At 45.1% G+C, this 15,383-nt stretch overlaps 1 protein-coding gene across 1 annotated transcript in view; it reads right to left on the bottom strand.

The window, feature by feature from the left end:
* Nucleotides 1-10,964: 10,964 nt before the first annotated feature.
* The window catches only part of LOC119353094 (protein NETWORKED 2D-like), a 5,008-nt gene continuing 589 nt past the window's right edge, over nt 10,965-15,383 (bottom strand). Inside the window, exons 2-3 of the mRNA XM_037619673.1 lie at nt 11,416-14,868; nt 10,965-11,305 (exon numbers count right to left, since the gene is read on the bottom strand). Coding sequence (XP_037475570.1) covers nt 11,417-14,868 — 3,452 coding nt within the window. The 3' untranslated portion in view covers nt 10,965-11,305; nt 11,416. The remainder of the gene's footprint in view (nt 11,306-11,415; nt 14,869-15,383) is intronic.

Raw genomic sequence — 15,383 nt, 5'->3', positions numbered from 1 at the left:
TTGTTTTCTTTGTTGCTTTATTTATTTTATTTTCTGATTAACTTTACTAAAAATAGTTTTTCCTGTTTTTTTGATTTGTTTTTGCATTATTTATTTTCTTTTGTTTTTTGCTTTAATTTTTAATTCTGTTTGCTTTTAGGTTAGCAAAATTATAAACTTTCTGTTTGTGCCATTAGTTTTAGAAAAATTATAAACTTTCTGTTAGTGCCATTAGTTTTCAAATTTGAATAGTTAAAATTTGAATTCTTTGAAAATTGTTTGAATCACAAGTTTGTGATTAACTTACTAAAAAAATGAGAATAGATGCGCTTATAGAGAAAATTCAACCTAAATTTCTAGTAAATTTCTATGAATTTCATAGAAATTCACTATGAATTTAGGTTAAACTTTTCTCTATTAGGGCATCTATTTTCACTTTGAGAGGAGCTCAACAAGGCAGAGAGGGAAGGGCTTATAAACCGGTGTGAGCCCCCTTCGGTTGGCGAGGTGGAACTAAACTCTGCCCGCAACGAGGACCAACCCTTTAGTCCCGGTTTGTGGCACAAACCGGGACTAATGGTCATGGGCCAGGGGCGAGGAGCAAAATTATAAACTTTCTGTTAGTGCCATTAGTTTTAGAAAGTTGAAAGTTGAAAGTTGGCATGGGCCAGGGACTAATGGTCATGGTATTACGAGGGCCGAACCATAAGACATGAAAGCATTTCAAATGAACCCTGAAAAAGTTGAAAGTTGGGATGGTATCATAATTTCACCCACATAGCATGTGCATGTACAAAACGGACAATGGTAGCATGTTCGTGTGTTACAAAGTTGCGGGAGAAAGTCTTCACTTTTTCTTCGCTTGTGTCATTTGCTTATTGCGCCGTAACCATGGATAATCTTCATTGTTTATCAGGATGCTTGGGTCAGCCTTGACATTGAAGGGAGGAATTTCATTAAACTTTTCATAATCTTCAGACATGTCTGTCTTGCCGTCCACTCCCAGGATGTCCCTTTTTCCTGAAAGAACTATGTGGCGCTTTCGCTCATCGTATGATGTATTCGCTTTCTTATCTTTTATTTTTCTCGGTTTGGTAGACATGTCCTTCACATAGATAACCTGTGCCACATCATTGGCTAGGACGAACGGTTCGTCAGTGTACCCAAGATTTTTCAGATCCACTGTTGTCATTCCGTACTGTGGGTCCAGCTGTACCCCGCCGCCTAACAGATTGACCCATTTACACTTAAACAAAGGGACCTTAAGATCAGGTCTGTAGTTAAGTTCCCATATTTCCACTATGTAACCATAATATGTGTCCTTTCCGCTCTCGGTTGCTGCATCAAAGCGGACACCGCTGTTTTGGTTGGTGCTCTTTTGATCTTGGGTGATCGTGTAAAATGTATTCCTATTTATCTCGTATCCTTTGTAAGTCAATACAGTCAAAGATGGTCCCCTGGACAACAAGTACAACTCATCACAAACAGTGTTGTCACCTCTGAGACGTGTTTCCAACCAACTGCTGAAAGTCCTGATGTGTTCACATGTAATCCAGTCATCGCACTGCTCCGGGTGTTTGGAGCGCAGACTGTTCTTGTGTTCATCGACATACGGAGTCACCAAGGTAGAGTTCTATAGAACTGTGTAATGTGCTTGAGACCAAGAATATCCGTCCTTGCATATTATTGAGTCTCTTCCAAGAGTGCCTTTTCCAGTCAGTCTCCCCTCATACCGCGATTTAGGGAGACCTATCTTCTTAAGGCCAGGAATGAAGTCAACACAAAACCCGATAACATCCTCTGTTTGATGGCCCATGGAGATGCTTCCTTCTGGCCTAGCGCGGTTACGGACATATTTCTTTAGGACTCCCATGAACCTCTCAAAGGGGAACATATTGTGCAGAAATACGGGCCCCAGGATGACAATCTCGTCGACTAGATGAACTAGGACGTGCGTCATGATATTGAAGAAGGATGGTGGGAACACCAGCTCGAAACTGACAAGACATTGCGCCACATCACTCCTTAGCCTTGGTACGATTTCTGGATCGATCGCCTTATGAGAGATTACATTGAGGAATGCACATAGCTTCACAATGGCTAATCGGACGTTTTCCGGTAGAAGCCCCCTCAATGCAACCGGAAGCAGTGGCGTCATAATCACGTGGCAGTCATGAGACTTTAGGTTCTGAAACTTTTTCTCTGGCATATTTATTATTCCCTTTATATTCGACGAGAAGCCAGTCGTGACCTTCATACTGAGCAGGCATTCAAAGAAGATTTCTTTCTCTTCTTTCGTAAGAGCGTAGCTAGCAGGACCTTTATACTGCTTCGGAGGCATGCCGTCTTTTTCATGCAAACGTTGCAGGTCCTCCCGTGCCTCAGGTGTATCTTTTGTCTTCCCATACACGCCCAAGAAGCCTAGCAGGTTCACGCAAAGGTTCTTCGCCACGTGCATCATGTCGATTGAGGAGCGGACCTCTAGGTCTTTCCAGTAGGGTAGGTCCCAAAATATAGATTTCTTCTTCCACATGGGTGCGTGTCCCTCAGCGTCATTCGGAACAGCTAGTCCACCGGGACCCTTTCCAAAGATTACGTAGTGTAAATCATTGACCATAGCAAGCACATGATCACCGGTGCGCATGGCGGGCTTCTTCTGGTGATTTGCCTCGTATTTGAAATGCTTGCCTTTCTTTTGACATTGATGGTTGGTCGGAAGAAATCGACGATGGCCCAGGTACACATTCTTCCTGCATTTGTCCAGGTATATACTTTCAGTGTCATCTAAACAGTGCGTGCATGCGTGGTATCCTTTGTTTGTCTGTCCTGAAAGGTTACTGAGAGCGGGCCCATCGTTGATGGTCACGAACAGCAACGCCTTAAGGTTAAATTCCTCATGTCTGTGCTCATCCCACGTACGTACACCATTTCCATTCCACAGCTGTAAAAGTTCTTCAACTAATGGCCTTAGGTACACATCAATTTCGTTGCCGGGTTGCTTAGGGCCTTGGATGAGAACTGGCATCATAATGAACTTCCGCTTCATGCACATCCAAGGAGGAAGGTTATACATATGTAGAGTCACGGGCCAGGTGATGTGATTGCTGCTCTGCTCCCCGAAAGGATTAATGCCATCCGTGCTTAAAGCAAACCATACATTCCTTGGGTCCTTTGCAAACTCATCCCAGTACTTTCTCTCGATTTTTCTCCACTGCGACCCGTCAGCGGGTGCTCTCAACTTCCCATCTTTCTTTCGGTTCTCACTGTGCCATCGCATCAACTTGGCATGCTCTTCGTTTTTGAACAGACGTTTCAACCGTGGTATTATAGGAGCATACCACATCACCTTCGCAGGAACCCTCTTCCTGGGGGGCTCGCCGTCAACATCACCAGGGTCATCTCGTCTGATCTTATACCACAATGCACCGCATACCGGGCATGCGTTCAGATCCTTGTTTGCACCGCGTAGAGGATGCAGTCATTAGGGCATGCATGTATCTTCTCCACCTCCAATCCTAGAGGGCATACGACCTTCTTTGCTGCGTATGTACTGCCGGGCAATTCGTTATCCTTTGGAAGCTTCGTCTTCAATATTTTCAGTAGCTTCTCAAATCCTTTGTCAGCCACAGCATTCTATGCCTTCCACTGCAGCAATTCCAGTACGGTACCGAGCTTTGTGTTGCCATCTTCGCAATTGGGGTACAACCCTTTTTTGTGATCCTCTAACATGCGATCGAACTTCAGCTTCTCCTTTTCACTTTCGCATTGCGTCCTTGCATCGACAATGACCCAGCGGAGATCACAATCATCGGGCACATCGTCTGGTTCCTCTTGATCTTCAGCAACTTCACCCGTTGCAGCATCATTGGGCACATCGTCTGGTTCCTCTTGATCTTCACCAGCTCCCCCCGTTGCAGCATCACTGTATTCAGGGGGCACATAGTTGTCATCGTACTCTTCTTCTTCACCGTCTTCCATCATAACCCCTATTTCTCCGTGCCTCGTCCAAACATTATAGTGTGGCATGAAACCCTTGTAAAGCAGGTGGGAGTGAAGGATTTTCCGGTTAGAGTAAGACCTCGTATTCCCACATTCAGTGCATGGACAACACATAAAACCATTCTGCTTGTTTGCCTCAGCCGCTTCGAGAAACTCATGCACGCCCTTAATGTACTCGTGGGTGTGTCTGTCACCGTACATCCATTGCCGGTTCATCTGCGTGCATTATATATAATTAAGTGTCCAAATTAATAGAAGTTCATCATCACATTAAAACCAAAGTGCATACATAGTTCTCATCTAACAACATATAGCTCCCCAGAGCATCTAATTAATTAAACCATACATTGAAACTATGTAAAACATTTCAATGCGAAAACAAATGTGATCATAATCGCAATCAAGGTAACAATTGATCCAACGGCATAATGATACCAAGCCTCGGTATCAATGGCATATTTTCTAATCTTTCTAATCTTCAAGCGCATTGCATCCATCTTGATCTTGTGATCATCGACGACATCCGCAACATGCAACTCCAATATCATCTTCTCCTCCTCAATTTTTTTTATTTTTTCCTTCAACAAATTGTTTTCTTCTTCAACTAAATTTAACCTCTCGACAATAGGGTCGGTTGGCATTTCCGATTCACATACATCCTACATAAATAATATCTATGTCACGTTGGTCGGCATAATTTTTATAAACAATAAATGAACCAATAGTTATAAAGATAATATATATACCACATCCGAATCATAGACAGGACGAGGGCCGACGGGAGCGGATACCAAAACCATCGCACTATATAAGATGCAATAATAAAAGTAAGAAAATAATACAAGTATCTATGTAAACATGCAAGTAAGAATATTTTTCCTTTCAGAAAGAAGATAAAACAAGAGGCTCACCACGGTGGTGCCGGCGATGAGCTCGGCGCGGGTGATCGACGGCGGTGAAGACGGGGACAGGGCGTGACGGACCGCTAAACCTAGACAAATATTATGGAAAATGGAGCTCGGAGGTCGAGCTTGGAGAGGAGAAAGCTTAAGTAGTGTGGCTCGGGCATTCCATCGAACACCTTGTGTGCATAGGAGGCGAGCTAGAGCACCACCAAGCCCTCTCCCCCTCGGCCAGAGAAAAACAGAGCACTGGGGTGATCTGCTCGCGAGCGAGGGGTATATATAGGCACCTCATTGGTCCCGGTTGGTGGCATGAGCCGGGACTAAAGGGGAGCCTTTGGTCCCGGTCCAAGCCACCAACCGGGACCAATGGTGGTGGGCCAGGAGCGAGGCCCATTGGTCCCGGTTCATCCCACCAACCGGGACCAAAAGGTCCAAATGAACCGGGACCAATAGCCCAGGTGGCCCGGCCGGCCCCCTGGGCTCACGATCCGGGACCAATGCACACATTGGTCCCGGTTCTGGACTGAACTGGGACTAATGGGCTGAGCCGGCCTGGACCAAAGCCATGTTTTCTACTAGTGGTTGAAGCACCCCCGCGGCGCTCCTGTCACTGATCGGCGCCCTTGCCGGCCGTCCTCGTCGCCGGTCGCCGCCCTTGTCCCCGGCTCCACCCATGCAACAGCTGGGCTCTCTTCTCGCTCGATCCCCCGCTACCACCACTCGCCGGGCGGCGCTCAAAAGCCTCGCCGCCGCCGCTCATAGCCTCGCCGCTGCCGCCGCTCGTAGCCTCGCCGGCGCCGCCTCTCGTAGCCTCGCTGCCGCCATGTACATCAGTGGTAGCAAATTCCATCACCGCTCACAACAAAAAGGGCCTCCAGTTGTAGCAAAAAATATCGCCCCAGGACGCCGCTCGTGCTCTGCAGGCCGCCGCCGGTGCTGGAGACGGCTACCACGCGACTGTGGCGATGCATGCTGGAACCGATCACCAGGGGTGCTACAACCGTGGTGATAAAAAGCTGGAACCGACCGTCAGGAAAGTTGCAACCGGCCAGAGCAGTAGTGGAAGCAGTGATGCCGTCACCGTCGATGTTAAAAACAGTATGCACAAAAGCTGGAACCGGCAACGTAATTTGTTTCAATGGCGAGAGACTGCCAGACGCCGATTGCTGGAACCGTCGGCAAAAAAATGTTGTGACCATGCTGCGAGGAAGCTGCAACTGGCAAAAACAATGGCGACGACGGTGCTTCAACCTAGAGCTCAGGAAAAATTGCTACAGAGAGACACCATGGCCATCGTCGAGGAAGAAAAGCCGGTTCCAGCAATTTCATGTAAACAAGTTGAAGCTTTTTAAATGTAGGGTTGAAGCTTTCATGTAAACGGTTGCAACTTTTTTCATTTGGGCAAGAAATCGATGGTTGAAGCTTTTTTCCACCGTCGACGTTCGCTGCACAGGGTTGCACGAGTGATGGCCACCAATCATCACCATTAAGATAGATGTAGCAAAAACTCGCTGGTGGTAGCAGAAGACAACGACATTTGCAACCAAAAATCATCGTCGTTGTTGCCCCGAGTGCATCTCTGCTATGAATTGATGTAGCAAATTTCTTCGTCAGTTGTAGCAAAATCCAATGACAGTTGCAGCAAATCGTTGTCCCAGTCATCTGCACGAACACCGGCCACCAATCATCACCATTAAAAATGGATGTAGCAAATAAACACGCTGGTCGTAGCAAAAGGACAACAACAGTTGCAGCAAAAATCGTCGTCGTTGCAGCAAAAAACGGATGCAACTTCATCTGTCTGCAGTTGTAGCTCTTTTTCCACCCCACAGCTTGAGCGGTTGGTGAAAAATAGATCTGAAGACCATGTGATGGGCCAAGAAAAAAAACCAACATGCAAACGTGGATCGGGAGGTGCGGGAGCGCTGGATCGCTACGCGATCGAGCGGCGTGCGGGGGATCGGCCGAAGCTTCGGCAGGCACACCGTTTGTAAACATTTCCCATTAGCATATCCTCAAAGATTTTTAACTTTCTGAGAACAAAGCATCTCTGCAGGGATTCTATATCGGGTTTGGTATTTCTGGGGAACAATTGTAGCTCAATCGATGATGTATCCGTCAGATCTTATATGTGGAAATTTATGCAAATTTTGCCTTTTATAAGTTTTGGTAGTATTTTTTCTCTCTCCGTTGTTCTTCATGGGCTATCTATATATTTATGCTCTGGGCCAAAAAAATTATGTGTACCCGGCTACCACCCATTAACTAACAATGGCAGAGAGAAACGATAATCTAGGCCACACTGGATTACCTAAAAAAACCTGATCAAGCTTTTTTGACGAAAAAACCTGACCAAGCTGGAAATGGATTTTCAGTAACTCACTGCAGCTGTAGCAGCAATCTAGGCCGCAAATCACCTAAAATTAGCATTGGTGCCCGTTTCCAAAAATCATTTTTCTACAACACACATGTATATTATGTATCTGCAAACGTCGATAAAGAAGCCATTGATAATGATGATCATACCACCGTGCACAATGGCACTAGTGACAACAGATAGGACGAAAATTAAGTGATGTTTATGTGCATTTTCATTTGTTGGACCAAGAACTTCATTTGAGACAATTGACTTTTGCTTGTAGGATTTTAAACTTTGATTCATGATGCACTTTTGTTGGTATAATTATGAAAATTCAATGTGCAAATGCGACTATACATCTCTAATTTGCATCTTCTATTGGAGTTGCTCTTTACATATCCAATATGCATCATCTGTTGGAGTTGCCTCTTTTTAGAGATGTAAATTTTTACATCTTTTGTTTTACATCTTCTATTGAAGATGCTCTTAGCATGGACGATAGAGGATCCTCCATTTGGGGCATTGCCAATCAAAGTATCTATCTTCTCCAGCCTACATAATGTTCTCCAAGCCAGCCTGATCAGGCAATAACTTTTTAGAAGCCCATGGCACTATCCAAACAACCCATTATACAATTATACCTTTAGAAACTCATGCCGCTATCCAAATAGCCCATATACCTTCATTGTGTTGCGGGCCAAGAATGGGACGCTGTGTGCTCCACGACTGGGCTGGCCAATTTAGGGAGCCCCTGGCTTCTGAAATCCTCGTATCCAGCCTCGGAGTACAGCGGAACGCATCCACCCCTGTCTTTTGGACCGAGAAGCTGGCAAAACACAGTGCAAAATCGACGGATTCGCGGAGTTGGAAAAACCTGGCTCCGAGGAAACTGAGAAGTTGGATTCAGAAAGAATTACGGGCATGTGCCACCAGCAAGTGGTAGCGTGCCGATTTTTTTATTAATAATAAATAATAATGCTGTAATTCCGAAACTAGTATTGATAAGTTAGAATTTCAAGAAATAGGAAGGACGCCATCAATAGTAGCGTCCAGACCTGGTCGCTGTTGCAAACCACGTCCACATCTGGACGCTATTCTTAGCAACGTCGAGTGTTTGGTTCAACCTAGCCTAGAAAAGTTCTCGCCTTCGTCCGACCTAAGGGCAACTCCAACACGGCAACCTAAACTGATACAGATTTTGTTCGTTCTTTGTTCATTTGGATCGGTCAACCACGTCAATTTTCGTTTTTGTCCGCCGATCCGAAGATGCTCGGACAAACATATTTCACATTTGCACTGGATTTCGATTTTTTAATAAAACAGCCAGCAGAATCCAATTTACATTAAATAAAACTAAAAAAATATTAAATTAAAAGATAAAATAAACAGTTAGCGGTGGGCAGTAGATCATCGTCATTTTCTTCTTCCTCCTTGTCCAGGTCGACGTAGACTGGCGTCTCCATCCACGGGAACGCCTGCTGGATGGCTGGCAACGTAGCCACTTGCTGCACCACCAGCTGATGCTTCTTCTGCCGCTCGGCCTTCATCGCCTGCTCTGCAGCCTACCACTCGGCCTCGTCGTCTATCATGCCCATCCACACGGGCATGCATGATATACGATGGCAACGTGTTCGTCCACGACCATGATTGCCCAAGCCGTGGCCATGGCTCCTCCTCCATAGGCTTGGGCGCAAGCGGTGCTAGGGGCGGTGGGGGCATGTTAGCCTCCACTCTAGCCGCCGATTCAACCAGTGCATGTGCAAGGCTAGGCCACTTGGCGAGCTCCTTGCACTCGGCCTCCTCAATGGACCTCCTTGTGGCCTCCTCGAGAGCCACAATGTAGGCCTCCTAATCCTCCCCCCTTCACCATGAACCGATGGTGATGGTGGATGGTGCACAGGACGCATCCTTGTAGCACGACTAACAACGCCGGTCGTGCTCAGTGGCGAACTACGCGTCCTAGTTCGGCGAATACATTTTGGACGCTGGGTTGCGGCAAAGGTCGTTCGAGAGTAGACACGACGATGGTGGATCTCCATCAGCTGCGTGCGGCCTGAGTCCGGCACAGTCGGCACCAGAACCCTATCGAGGTTGAGGTGCCATCCATGCGGCAGGTTCACGTTGGGCTACGACACCGGCACACCATGCTTCCAGAAGTGCTCGCAGTGGTGCACTGACACGTAGAGGCAAAAGCACGACAGCCGACTCAAGATCGACTTATCTATTATTATAAACTAGCCAGTTACCAATTGTATTGCCCAAAAGTAACAACCTAGCCAAATATATAATGCACGTTTGTAACCATTGAATAAATTATACACAAGACTAGACAAAGAAGATTCAACGAGGCCATGAAACAACTCACATGCTCCAACCATAGGTCTAGTGGATGATCCTAATGATGAGCGAATGATCCTAATGACAAGCAACCAGTGAGATGATGTTGCTCATGTGATGATTGATGATGTCCGTGCTGGAGCTTGCTTACCACCTAGAAAGGTAAGAAGTGATGGCTGCAGGTGTATTAGAGTATATAGGTCATGAAATCTCTATCTATCAAAGTAAAATGACTCGGTTAAGCCTAATCAGAGCACCAATGAAAGGGCAATGATTGGACGCCATCCGTGCTAGCGTCCAGACCTGGACGCAGTTAGCAATAGAGTCCATCCTGGACGTTGTTATTCCTGGTGTCCTTCCTATTTTTACAATTTTCACCAACCCTTTACCAGTTTCGGAATTACAGAATTATCATTTACTATTAATAAAAAATTCGGGGTAGCGTGTAGCCAGAGAATTTCTTCCGCTAGAGAGTGTTTTTTTAGTTTTTCCTTAAAAATGGTTTAATTGGTTTTCAGTTGGCTTTTAGATTTTATTATCAACTTTTTCTAAAATTTATGCATTTTCAAACATGAGGTTTTTGTAAAAACGTGAACATTTTTAAAACGTTTGTGAACATTAAAAAAATTGGAACATAAAACATGAAAGTTCTTTTTAATAAATATGAACATTTTTAAATTTTGTGAACTTCTTTTAAAGAAAAGATAAACAAGAGATAAAAAAACAGGAAAAATAATTAAAACTGAAAAAAAACAGAAAAATATAAACACAAATAAACCAGACGAAAACTTTCTAGAACCTTCCTAAAACTGGAAAGGACCTGCGCTAATTGAGCCGGCCCACTCGCACGTAGCTCTGTGTGATTATATGCCTTGTCACACAGAATCACGCAGGGCCGGGTTGGCAGTCATAGAAAGGATGCAGCACACGGTATTAGAAACTCCGAGTTACCAGCCCAAATGAACTATCCTGATGGATCAACGCCAAGAAGTACCATGTGTCTGTGAGCAGGCCAGAGGTCGCCGCCAGGTGTTCTCACTAGCCCATGAACGGAACATGTAACCAAACCAATGAAATGAATAGATAAAGCACCAAACCATATTACAGTGCAAAACAAGACACCATACTAATGCTCCGGGAACATATCTGGTGCACCAAGGTAATTGGTGCTACCTATTCAGTGTCAAATTTGTTATTTTTGTATCTCAAGCAATGTTTCAAATATTGGTTTAAATTTTTGTGACAACGTACATTGATTTTGTGTCAATTCACTAGATTTTTTTTCAAATTTTTTCAAACATTTTTGAATGTGCAACAGGCGACCGGTGCACCGGTAGCACAAATTGCTCCTGTGCACCAGATACATCCCCCTAATGCTCCTTCCAGATGCAGCAGATTCATTCAACAAAAGCTGCTCTTACAAACCAAAAGCTAACACAAGAGGCAACATCAGCTGCCTCGTACATATCTGAACACAGTTCTTGAAAGTTGACATGGCAGCAATGGTATGGTAAAATGTATATATTGTTTTTCCAAATGGTACAGTATAATGGTAATGTTTCTGTCTATGAAAAAGACGAGGCAACTCTGTTTCTGTGTTCCCATCCAAATAGCGGGACCACTCGACTATAACGGAGTTTCTGTAAATAATAGATCAGCACTACCTCCTGGAAATAATGAGCCGAATCTTCGCTGCTAGTACAAGTTTACTTCAGCATTCTATTCACTGCAAGCAAAATACAGAAACGTCAGCTACCAGGATAAACACAGGCTACGGTGCCGACAAGTGTAAAAAGCGTAAGACGATGCGAAGAGAAAAAAAAATGGTACACACACCTCAAAAATCGCTGAATTGTCTCTGGTATGTGGGATTGATGCAGGCAAACAACGATTTCTTCTTTGGTTTCGTACCAAACAGGAAGTTCCGCAGCGGCACTCTGTGTCTGCTCGGGAAATGCTTGAATTGGTTTTGGTAGCTGCTGTCTGCCTCCCGGCGGGACGAGCGCCTGGACGAGAGCTCGAAGCTCTCCCTCAGCTTCCGCAAGGTGACATTCACCTCGCCTTCAAGCTCCCTCATGCGCTCCAACGCTGCCTGCAGCTCGCTCTCGATCTTCTTGTTGGATTGCTGCATGTTCCGTACCTCCCCTTGGAACTTCGCCGCTTTGTACGGCGTGAACTTGGCGCCATCGGTCTCCGTGCTGGACCGCAGGGCTTCGGCTATCTCCTCTTGCAGACTGCAAAGAGATGCGGTTTTGAGCTGCAGGTCTCGGTCGAGAAGTACATTCTGCTCAAACCATACGTCCACTTCAGTCCTGAGCTCTCTCAACTTCTTCTCAGCAGGTTCAGGCTCTGCCATCGCGGCATCAGGTTCTCCTCCTCCCATTTTCTTATTTTCAGAACTCTCCATTTCATTCTGTAGCTCCTGGTATCTGCTGTTGAAGTCCTGCACCTGGTGGCAAGCCATGCTGTACCTTGTCAGGAACCGCAGGTTTTCGTCGACTAACTCATCGATTTCAGTTCTGAACTTCATTTCAACTGCCGAAGCACTCTCCGGTGCATCAGTGTAGCTCGAATCGGTTTCCTTCACAATTGAAAGTTCTCTAACCAAAGTCTGATCTGATCTATCAGTGGGTGGCGTCTCTGAAGAGTCCAGTAGGCCTTTGAGTGATTGGATCTCAACATATTTCATTGAATTTGCATTCCTCAATTCCCTTATTACTGCCTTTGTATCTTCAAGATGTTCCTGGTTTTTCTTTTCCAACTCGGCAAGCCTTCTCTTGGTTTCTTTGTAGTTCCGGAGAACTGCATTGTAGTCGGCGAGCAATATCGCGTCTCTTCCCTCAAGCCCGCTCTGTGCATCTTCTTGTGAAATCAAATTGGACTTTTCATGCCCGCTACTGCTTCCATGGTTGTCCAAGATACTTTCTTCGCTTGCAAGCATTTTGACATTTGGATCTTTCTTTTCGAGTTGACTATCAGAAGTGTGGTTGACCTTATCTTCTGAATCTGTTGGTACTTCTGATATTACCGGATACGCTCCTCTGGTTTCCTCAGAATCTCTAGCTGGTACAGAGAGAGAGGTTTCATCTCTCACCTCCGAGGAATATGCATTCACATGACCAAGTGAATTTTTTTGAACACCTTCATCAGATGATTTGACTTCGCCGTGTGTGTTCAAATCTAGGATGTTTACTGGAGAAACAAGTTGGCCACCTTGCTTTGGCAACTCTTCACCTGATTTTGCTTCATCCACATGGCATAAGTCCAGGTTCTTACCTGCATCACTGGAACTATGAGCACCTTCGGGCAACATATTTTCCCCTGTCGTACCTTCTTCACCGAAACTATCAAAGTTTGCAGAACCAGCTAAACTAATCTCAGCAATCACTTTTGGTGATTCGCCATCTCTAACTCCAAATCCTTCCTCCTGGGTCAAGCTGTTCCCAGGAACAGGATTTTCATCACCATCAATCTTCAAGTCTTGGGTTCTGTTGTCACCACCAAATGAACTCTCAGCAACTTCCACTGAAGACCCATCTTCATTAGAGTCATTTTTCTTATTTAAAGCATTGAGACTTTCTGAGGGAAGGAGATGATTCTGACTGGCTGCAGTTGGTGAATATTCACCTTCCACAGTTTGCCCTTGAGCAACGTCCATACCACCTGACGAACTCTGGTCTACTTCTTTTGATGAGCTATCTGTTGCCAACTTGTTGAGACTATTTTCATTGTCCGGACAAACAATCAGATCAACATGGTTGCCAGCTTGTAGTGACTTGTTATCTCTGAATTCTTCCTGCATAGAGCAATTCCCCATCTGAACGCTTTCCTCGGCACCATTCTTGGAGTCATGGACACCATCAGTACTACCTGATGAATTGTGATCAACAACTTCTGAGTCATCTTGATTTTGGGGACCATGTCTGCCCAAATTATCACCTGTAGCTTGCGCCTGTATACCACTGATTTCTCCTCCGTCCGTTTTGCTGTTCTCTGTTGTACCATTTTCCATGGATACATCTTCAGATAGTGTTGCCTTGTCTCCAGCTGCAGCTGACAACTCAGGCAGGTCTTCAGCACCAACTGGTACAAATGCCTTTGATATATTAGTTATGCAAGTAAAAACTTCAGAAAATGCTGCGCTAACAAGAACTTCCTCCTCGATTATAGATCCTTCAAGAGCCCTGGTTCTGTTCAATTCATCTTCCACTAGCTTGAGCTCTTCACTTGAGTCGCTTGGATCATCACGGAGTGCCATCTCATCTTGTAGATCGTCTAATTTGTTGTTGATCTTCTCATTCTCTTCTTTCAATTGCTTGATTTGTGCAGACTGCTTTGGGAACTTCAGCTCCAAGTTAATGATCTTATCAACAAGTTCATCAACTTTATATGCCATCTCCTCCACAGAGGACTCTGAATTGTTTTCAAAGAAGTCCTCGATTTTATCATATATAGTCTGTAACTCAAGAATTTCCTTAGTAATGGGATAAACTCTGTCATTCGCTGTCATGTTTGCGCTGTCAACTTCTTCTTTAGACGGGTCAATGATTCTGCTCAAAGCATAAAACCTTTCTCGGAGAGACACTATTTTCTCAGACTCCATTTTTGCACTCCTAATCAACTCCTCAAATTTTTCCACAAGCTTAGCAACCGTACCCTGACATGACCTAAGAGCCGTTATCGTCATCAAGGCACGGGCTTCATCATCATCAATGGCTGCATGAGCGTCAAATTCATCTTGCATGTGACAGATTTCCTCCTGCATATCTGCAATCTGCTTCTCAATCTCCCAATACTTGGCAATTCCACTCTCATAAGAACTCTTAACGAATTCTTTCTCAGTCTGCATGACAAGTATAGCCTTTTGCAGCCTGCCAATCTCTGCTTCGGCCTTATCTTTGCTCATATTAGGATCAGGCTTCTCATGCACTGTCCTGTTACGCCCGGGAGTCCCTTCTCTTTTTCTCTTCAGAATGTCATCCACGGTCGATTTCTGTATCTTGCGCGAGTTGATGGGCATGATTGCCCTGGGGAAATTGTCATCCTCCTCTTCCAACATGGCATACTGCACTTCCTCTGGACAGGCAGTGGCGATGGTGTGGTTGGCCTTATGCAGCTCCTTGGACAGGTGGTCATAGCGCTCAACAAGAGCCCTGTAGGCCCTGTACACGTCTTCGACATGGTTTATGACCTCCGGCCTCCTGCGGTAGTACATCTCAGCCCTCTTGCCGAACGAATCGGCCTCCTCCCCGAGGAGCTTGAGCATGATCTTGACCCTGTTTTCCACATCTGCACAGCCACATAGCACCGAGTATTAATTACCTCGTATGTGTACAAGTGGCAACACTGCATTGCGTACTGCCAAATATAAACAGATACTAGCTTTTGTTTCAGTAGTGATGGGATCAAATATGAATTAACAATTATTTCCATGAACACCGGAACACATAGGTACCTCGAGATGTGAACAATGGAGTCGACACAAAACTTAGTCTGCTCAATATGTGAACAAAAGAAAACGACCACAATTTGACTACTTGGTCATGGATTTGACCGAGTCCTGATGGGAGGAAGCTTATTGCTTTTGATGACCACTACGGTTCATCTTGGTTGAGGCTTGTCGCCTTTGATTTTACACCTGACAACCATCCTGGTTTATTTTCCTCTTCAGAGAACAAGCACGGGCAATTGTTTGAGAAACAGTACAAATTTGCTATAAATTCCATCCGACTAAGATGCACAGCACGGTACACGGTGCCGGCCATTCCCAATCGAATCAAGGACACGGACGATTTTAGCAAGAC

The sequence above is a fragment of the Triticum dicoccoides genome, chromosome 2A (assembly GCF_002162155.2).
Source record: "Triticum dicoccoides isolate Atlit2015 ecotype Zavitan chromosome 2A, WEW_v2.0, whole genome shotgun sequence".
NCBI lineage: Eukaryota > Viridiplantae > Streptophyta > Magnoliopsida > Poales > Poaceae > Triticum > Triticum dicoccoides.
This window is presented reverse-complemented; position numbering and strand designations above follow the sequence as displayed.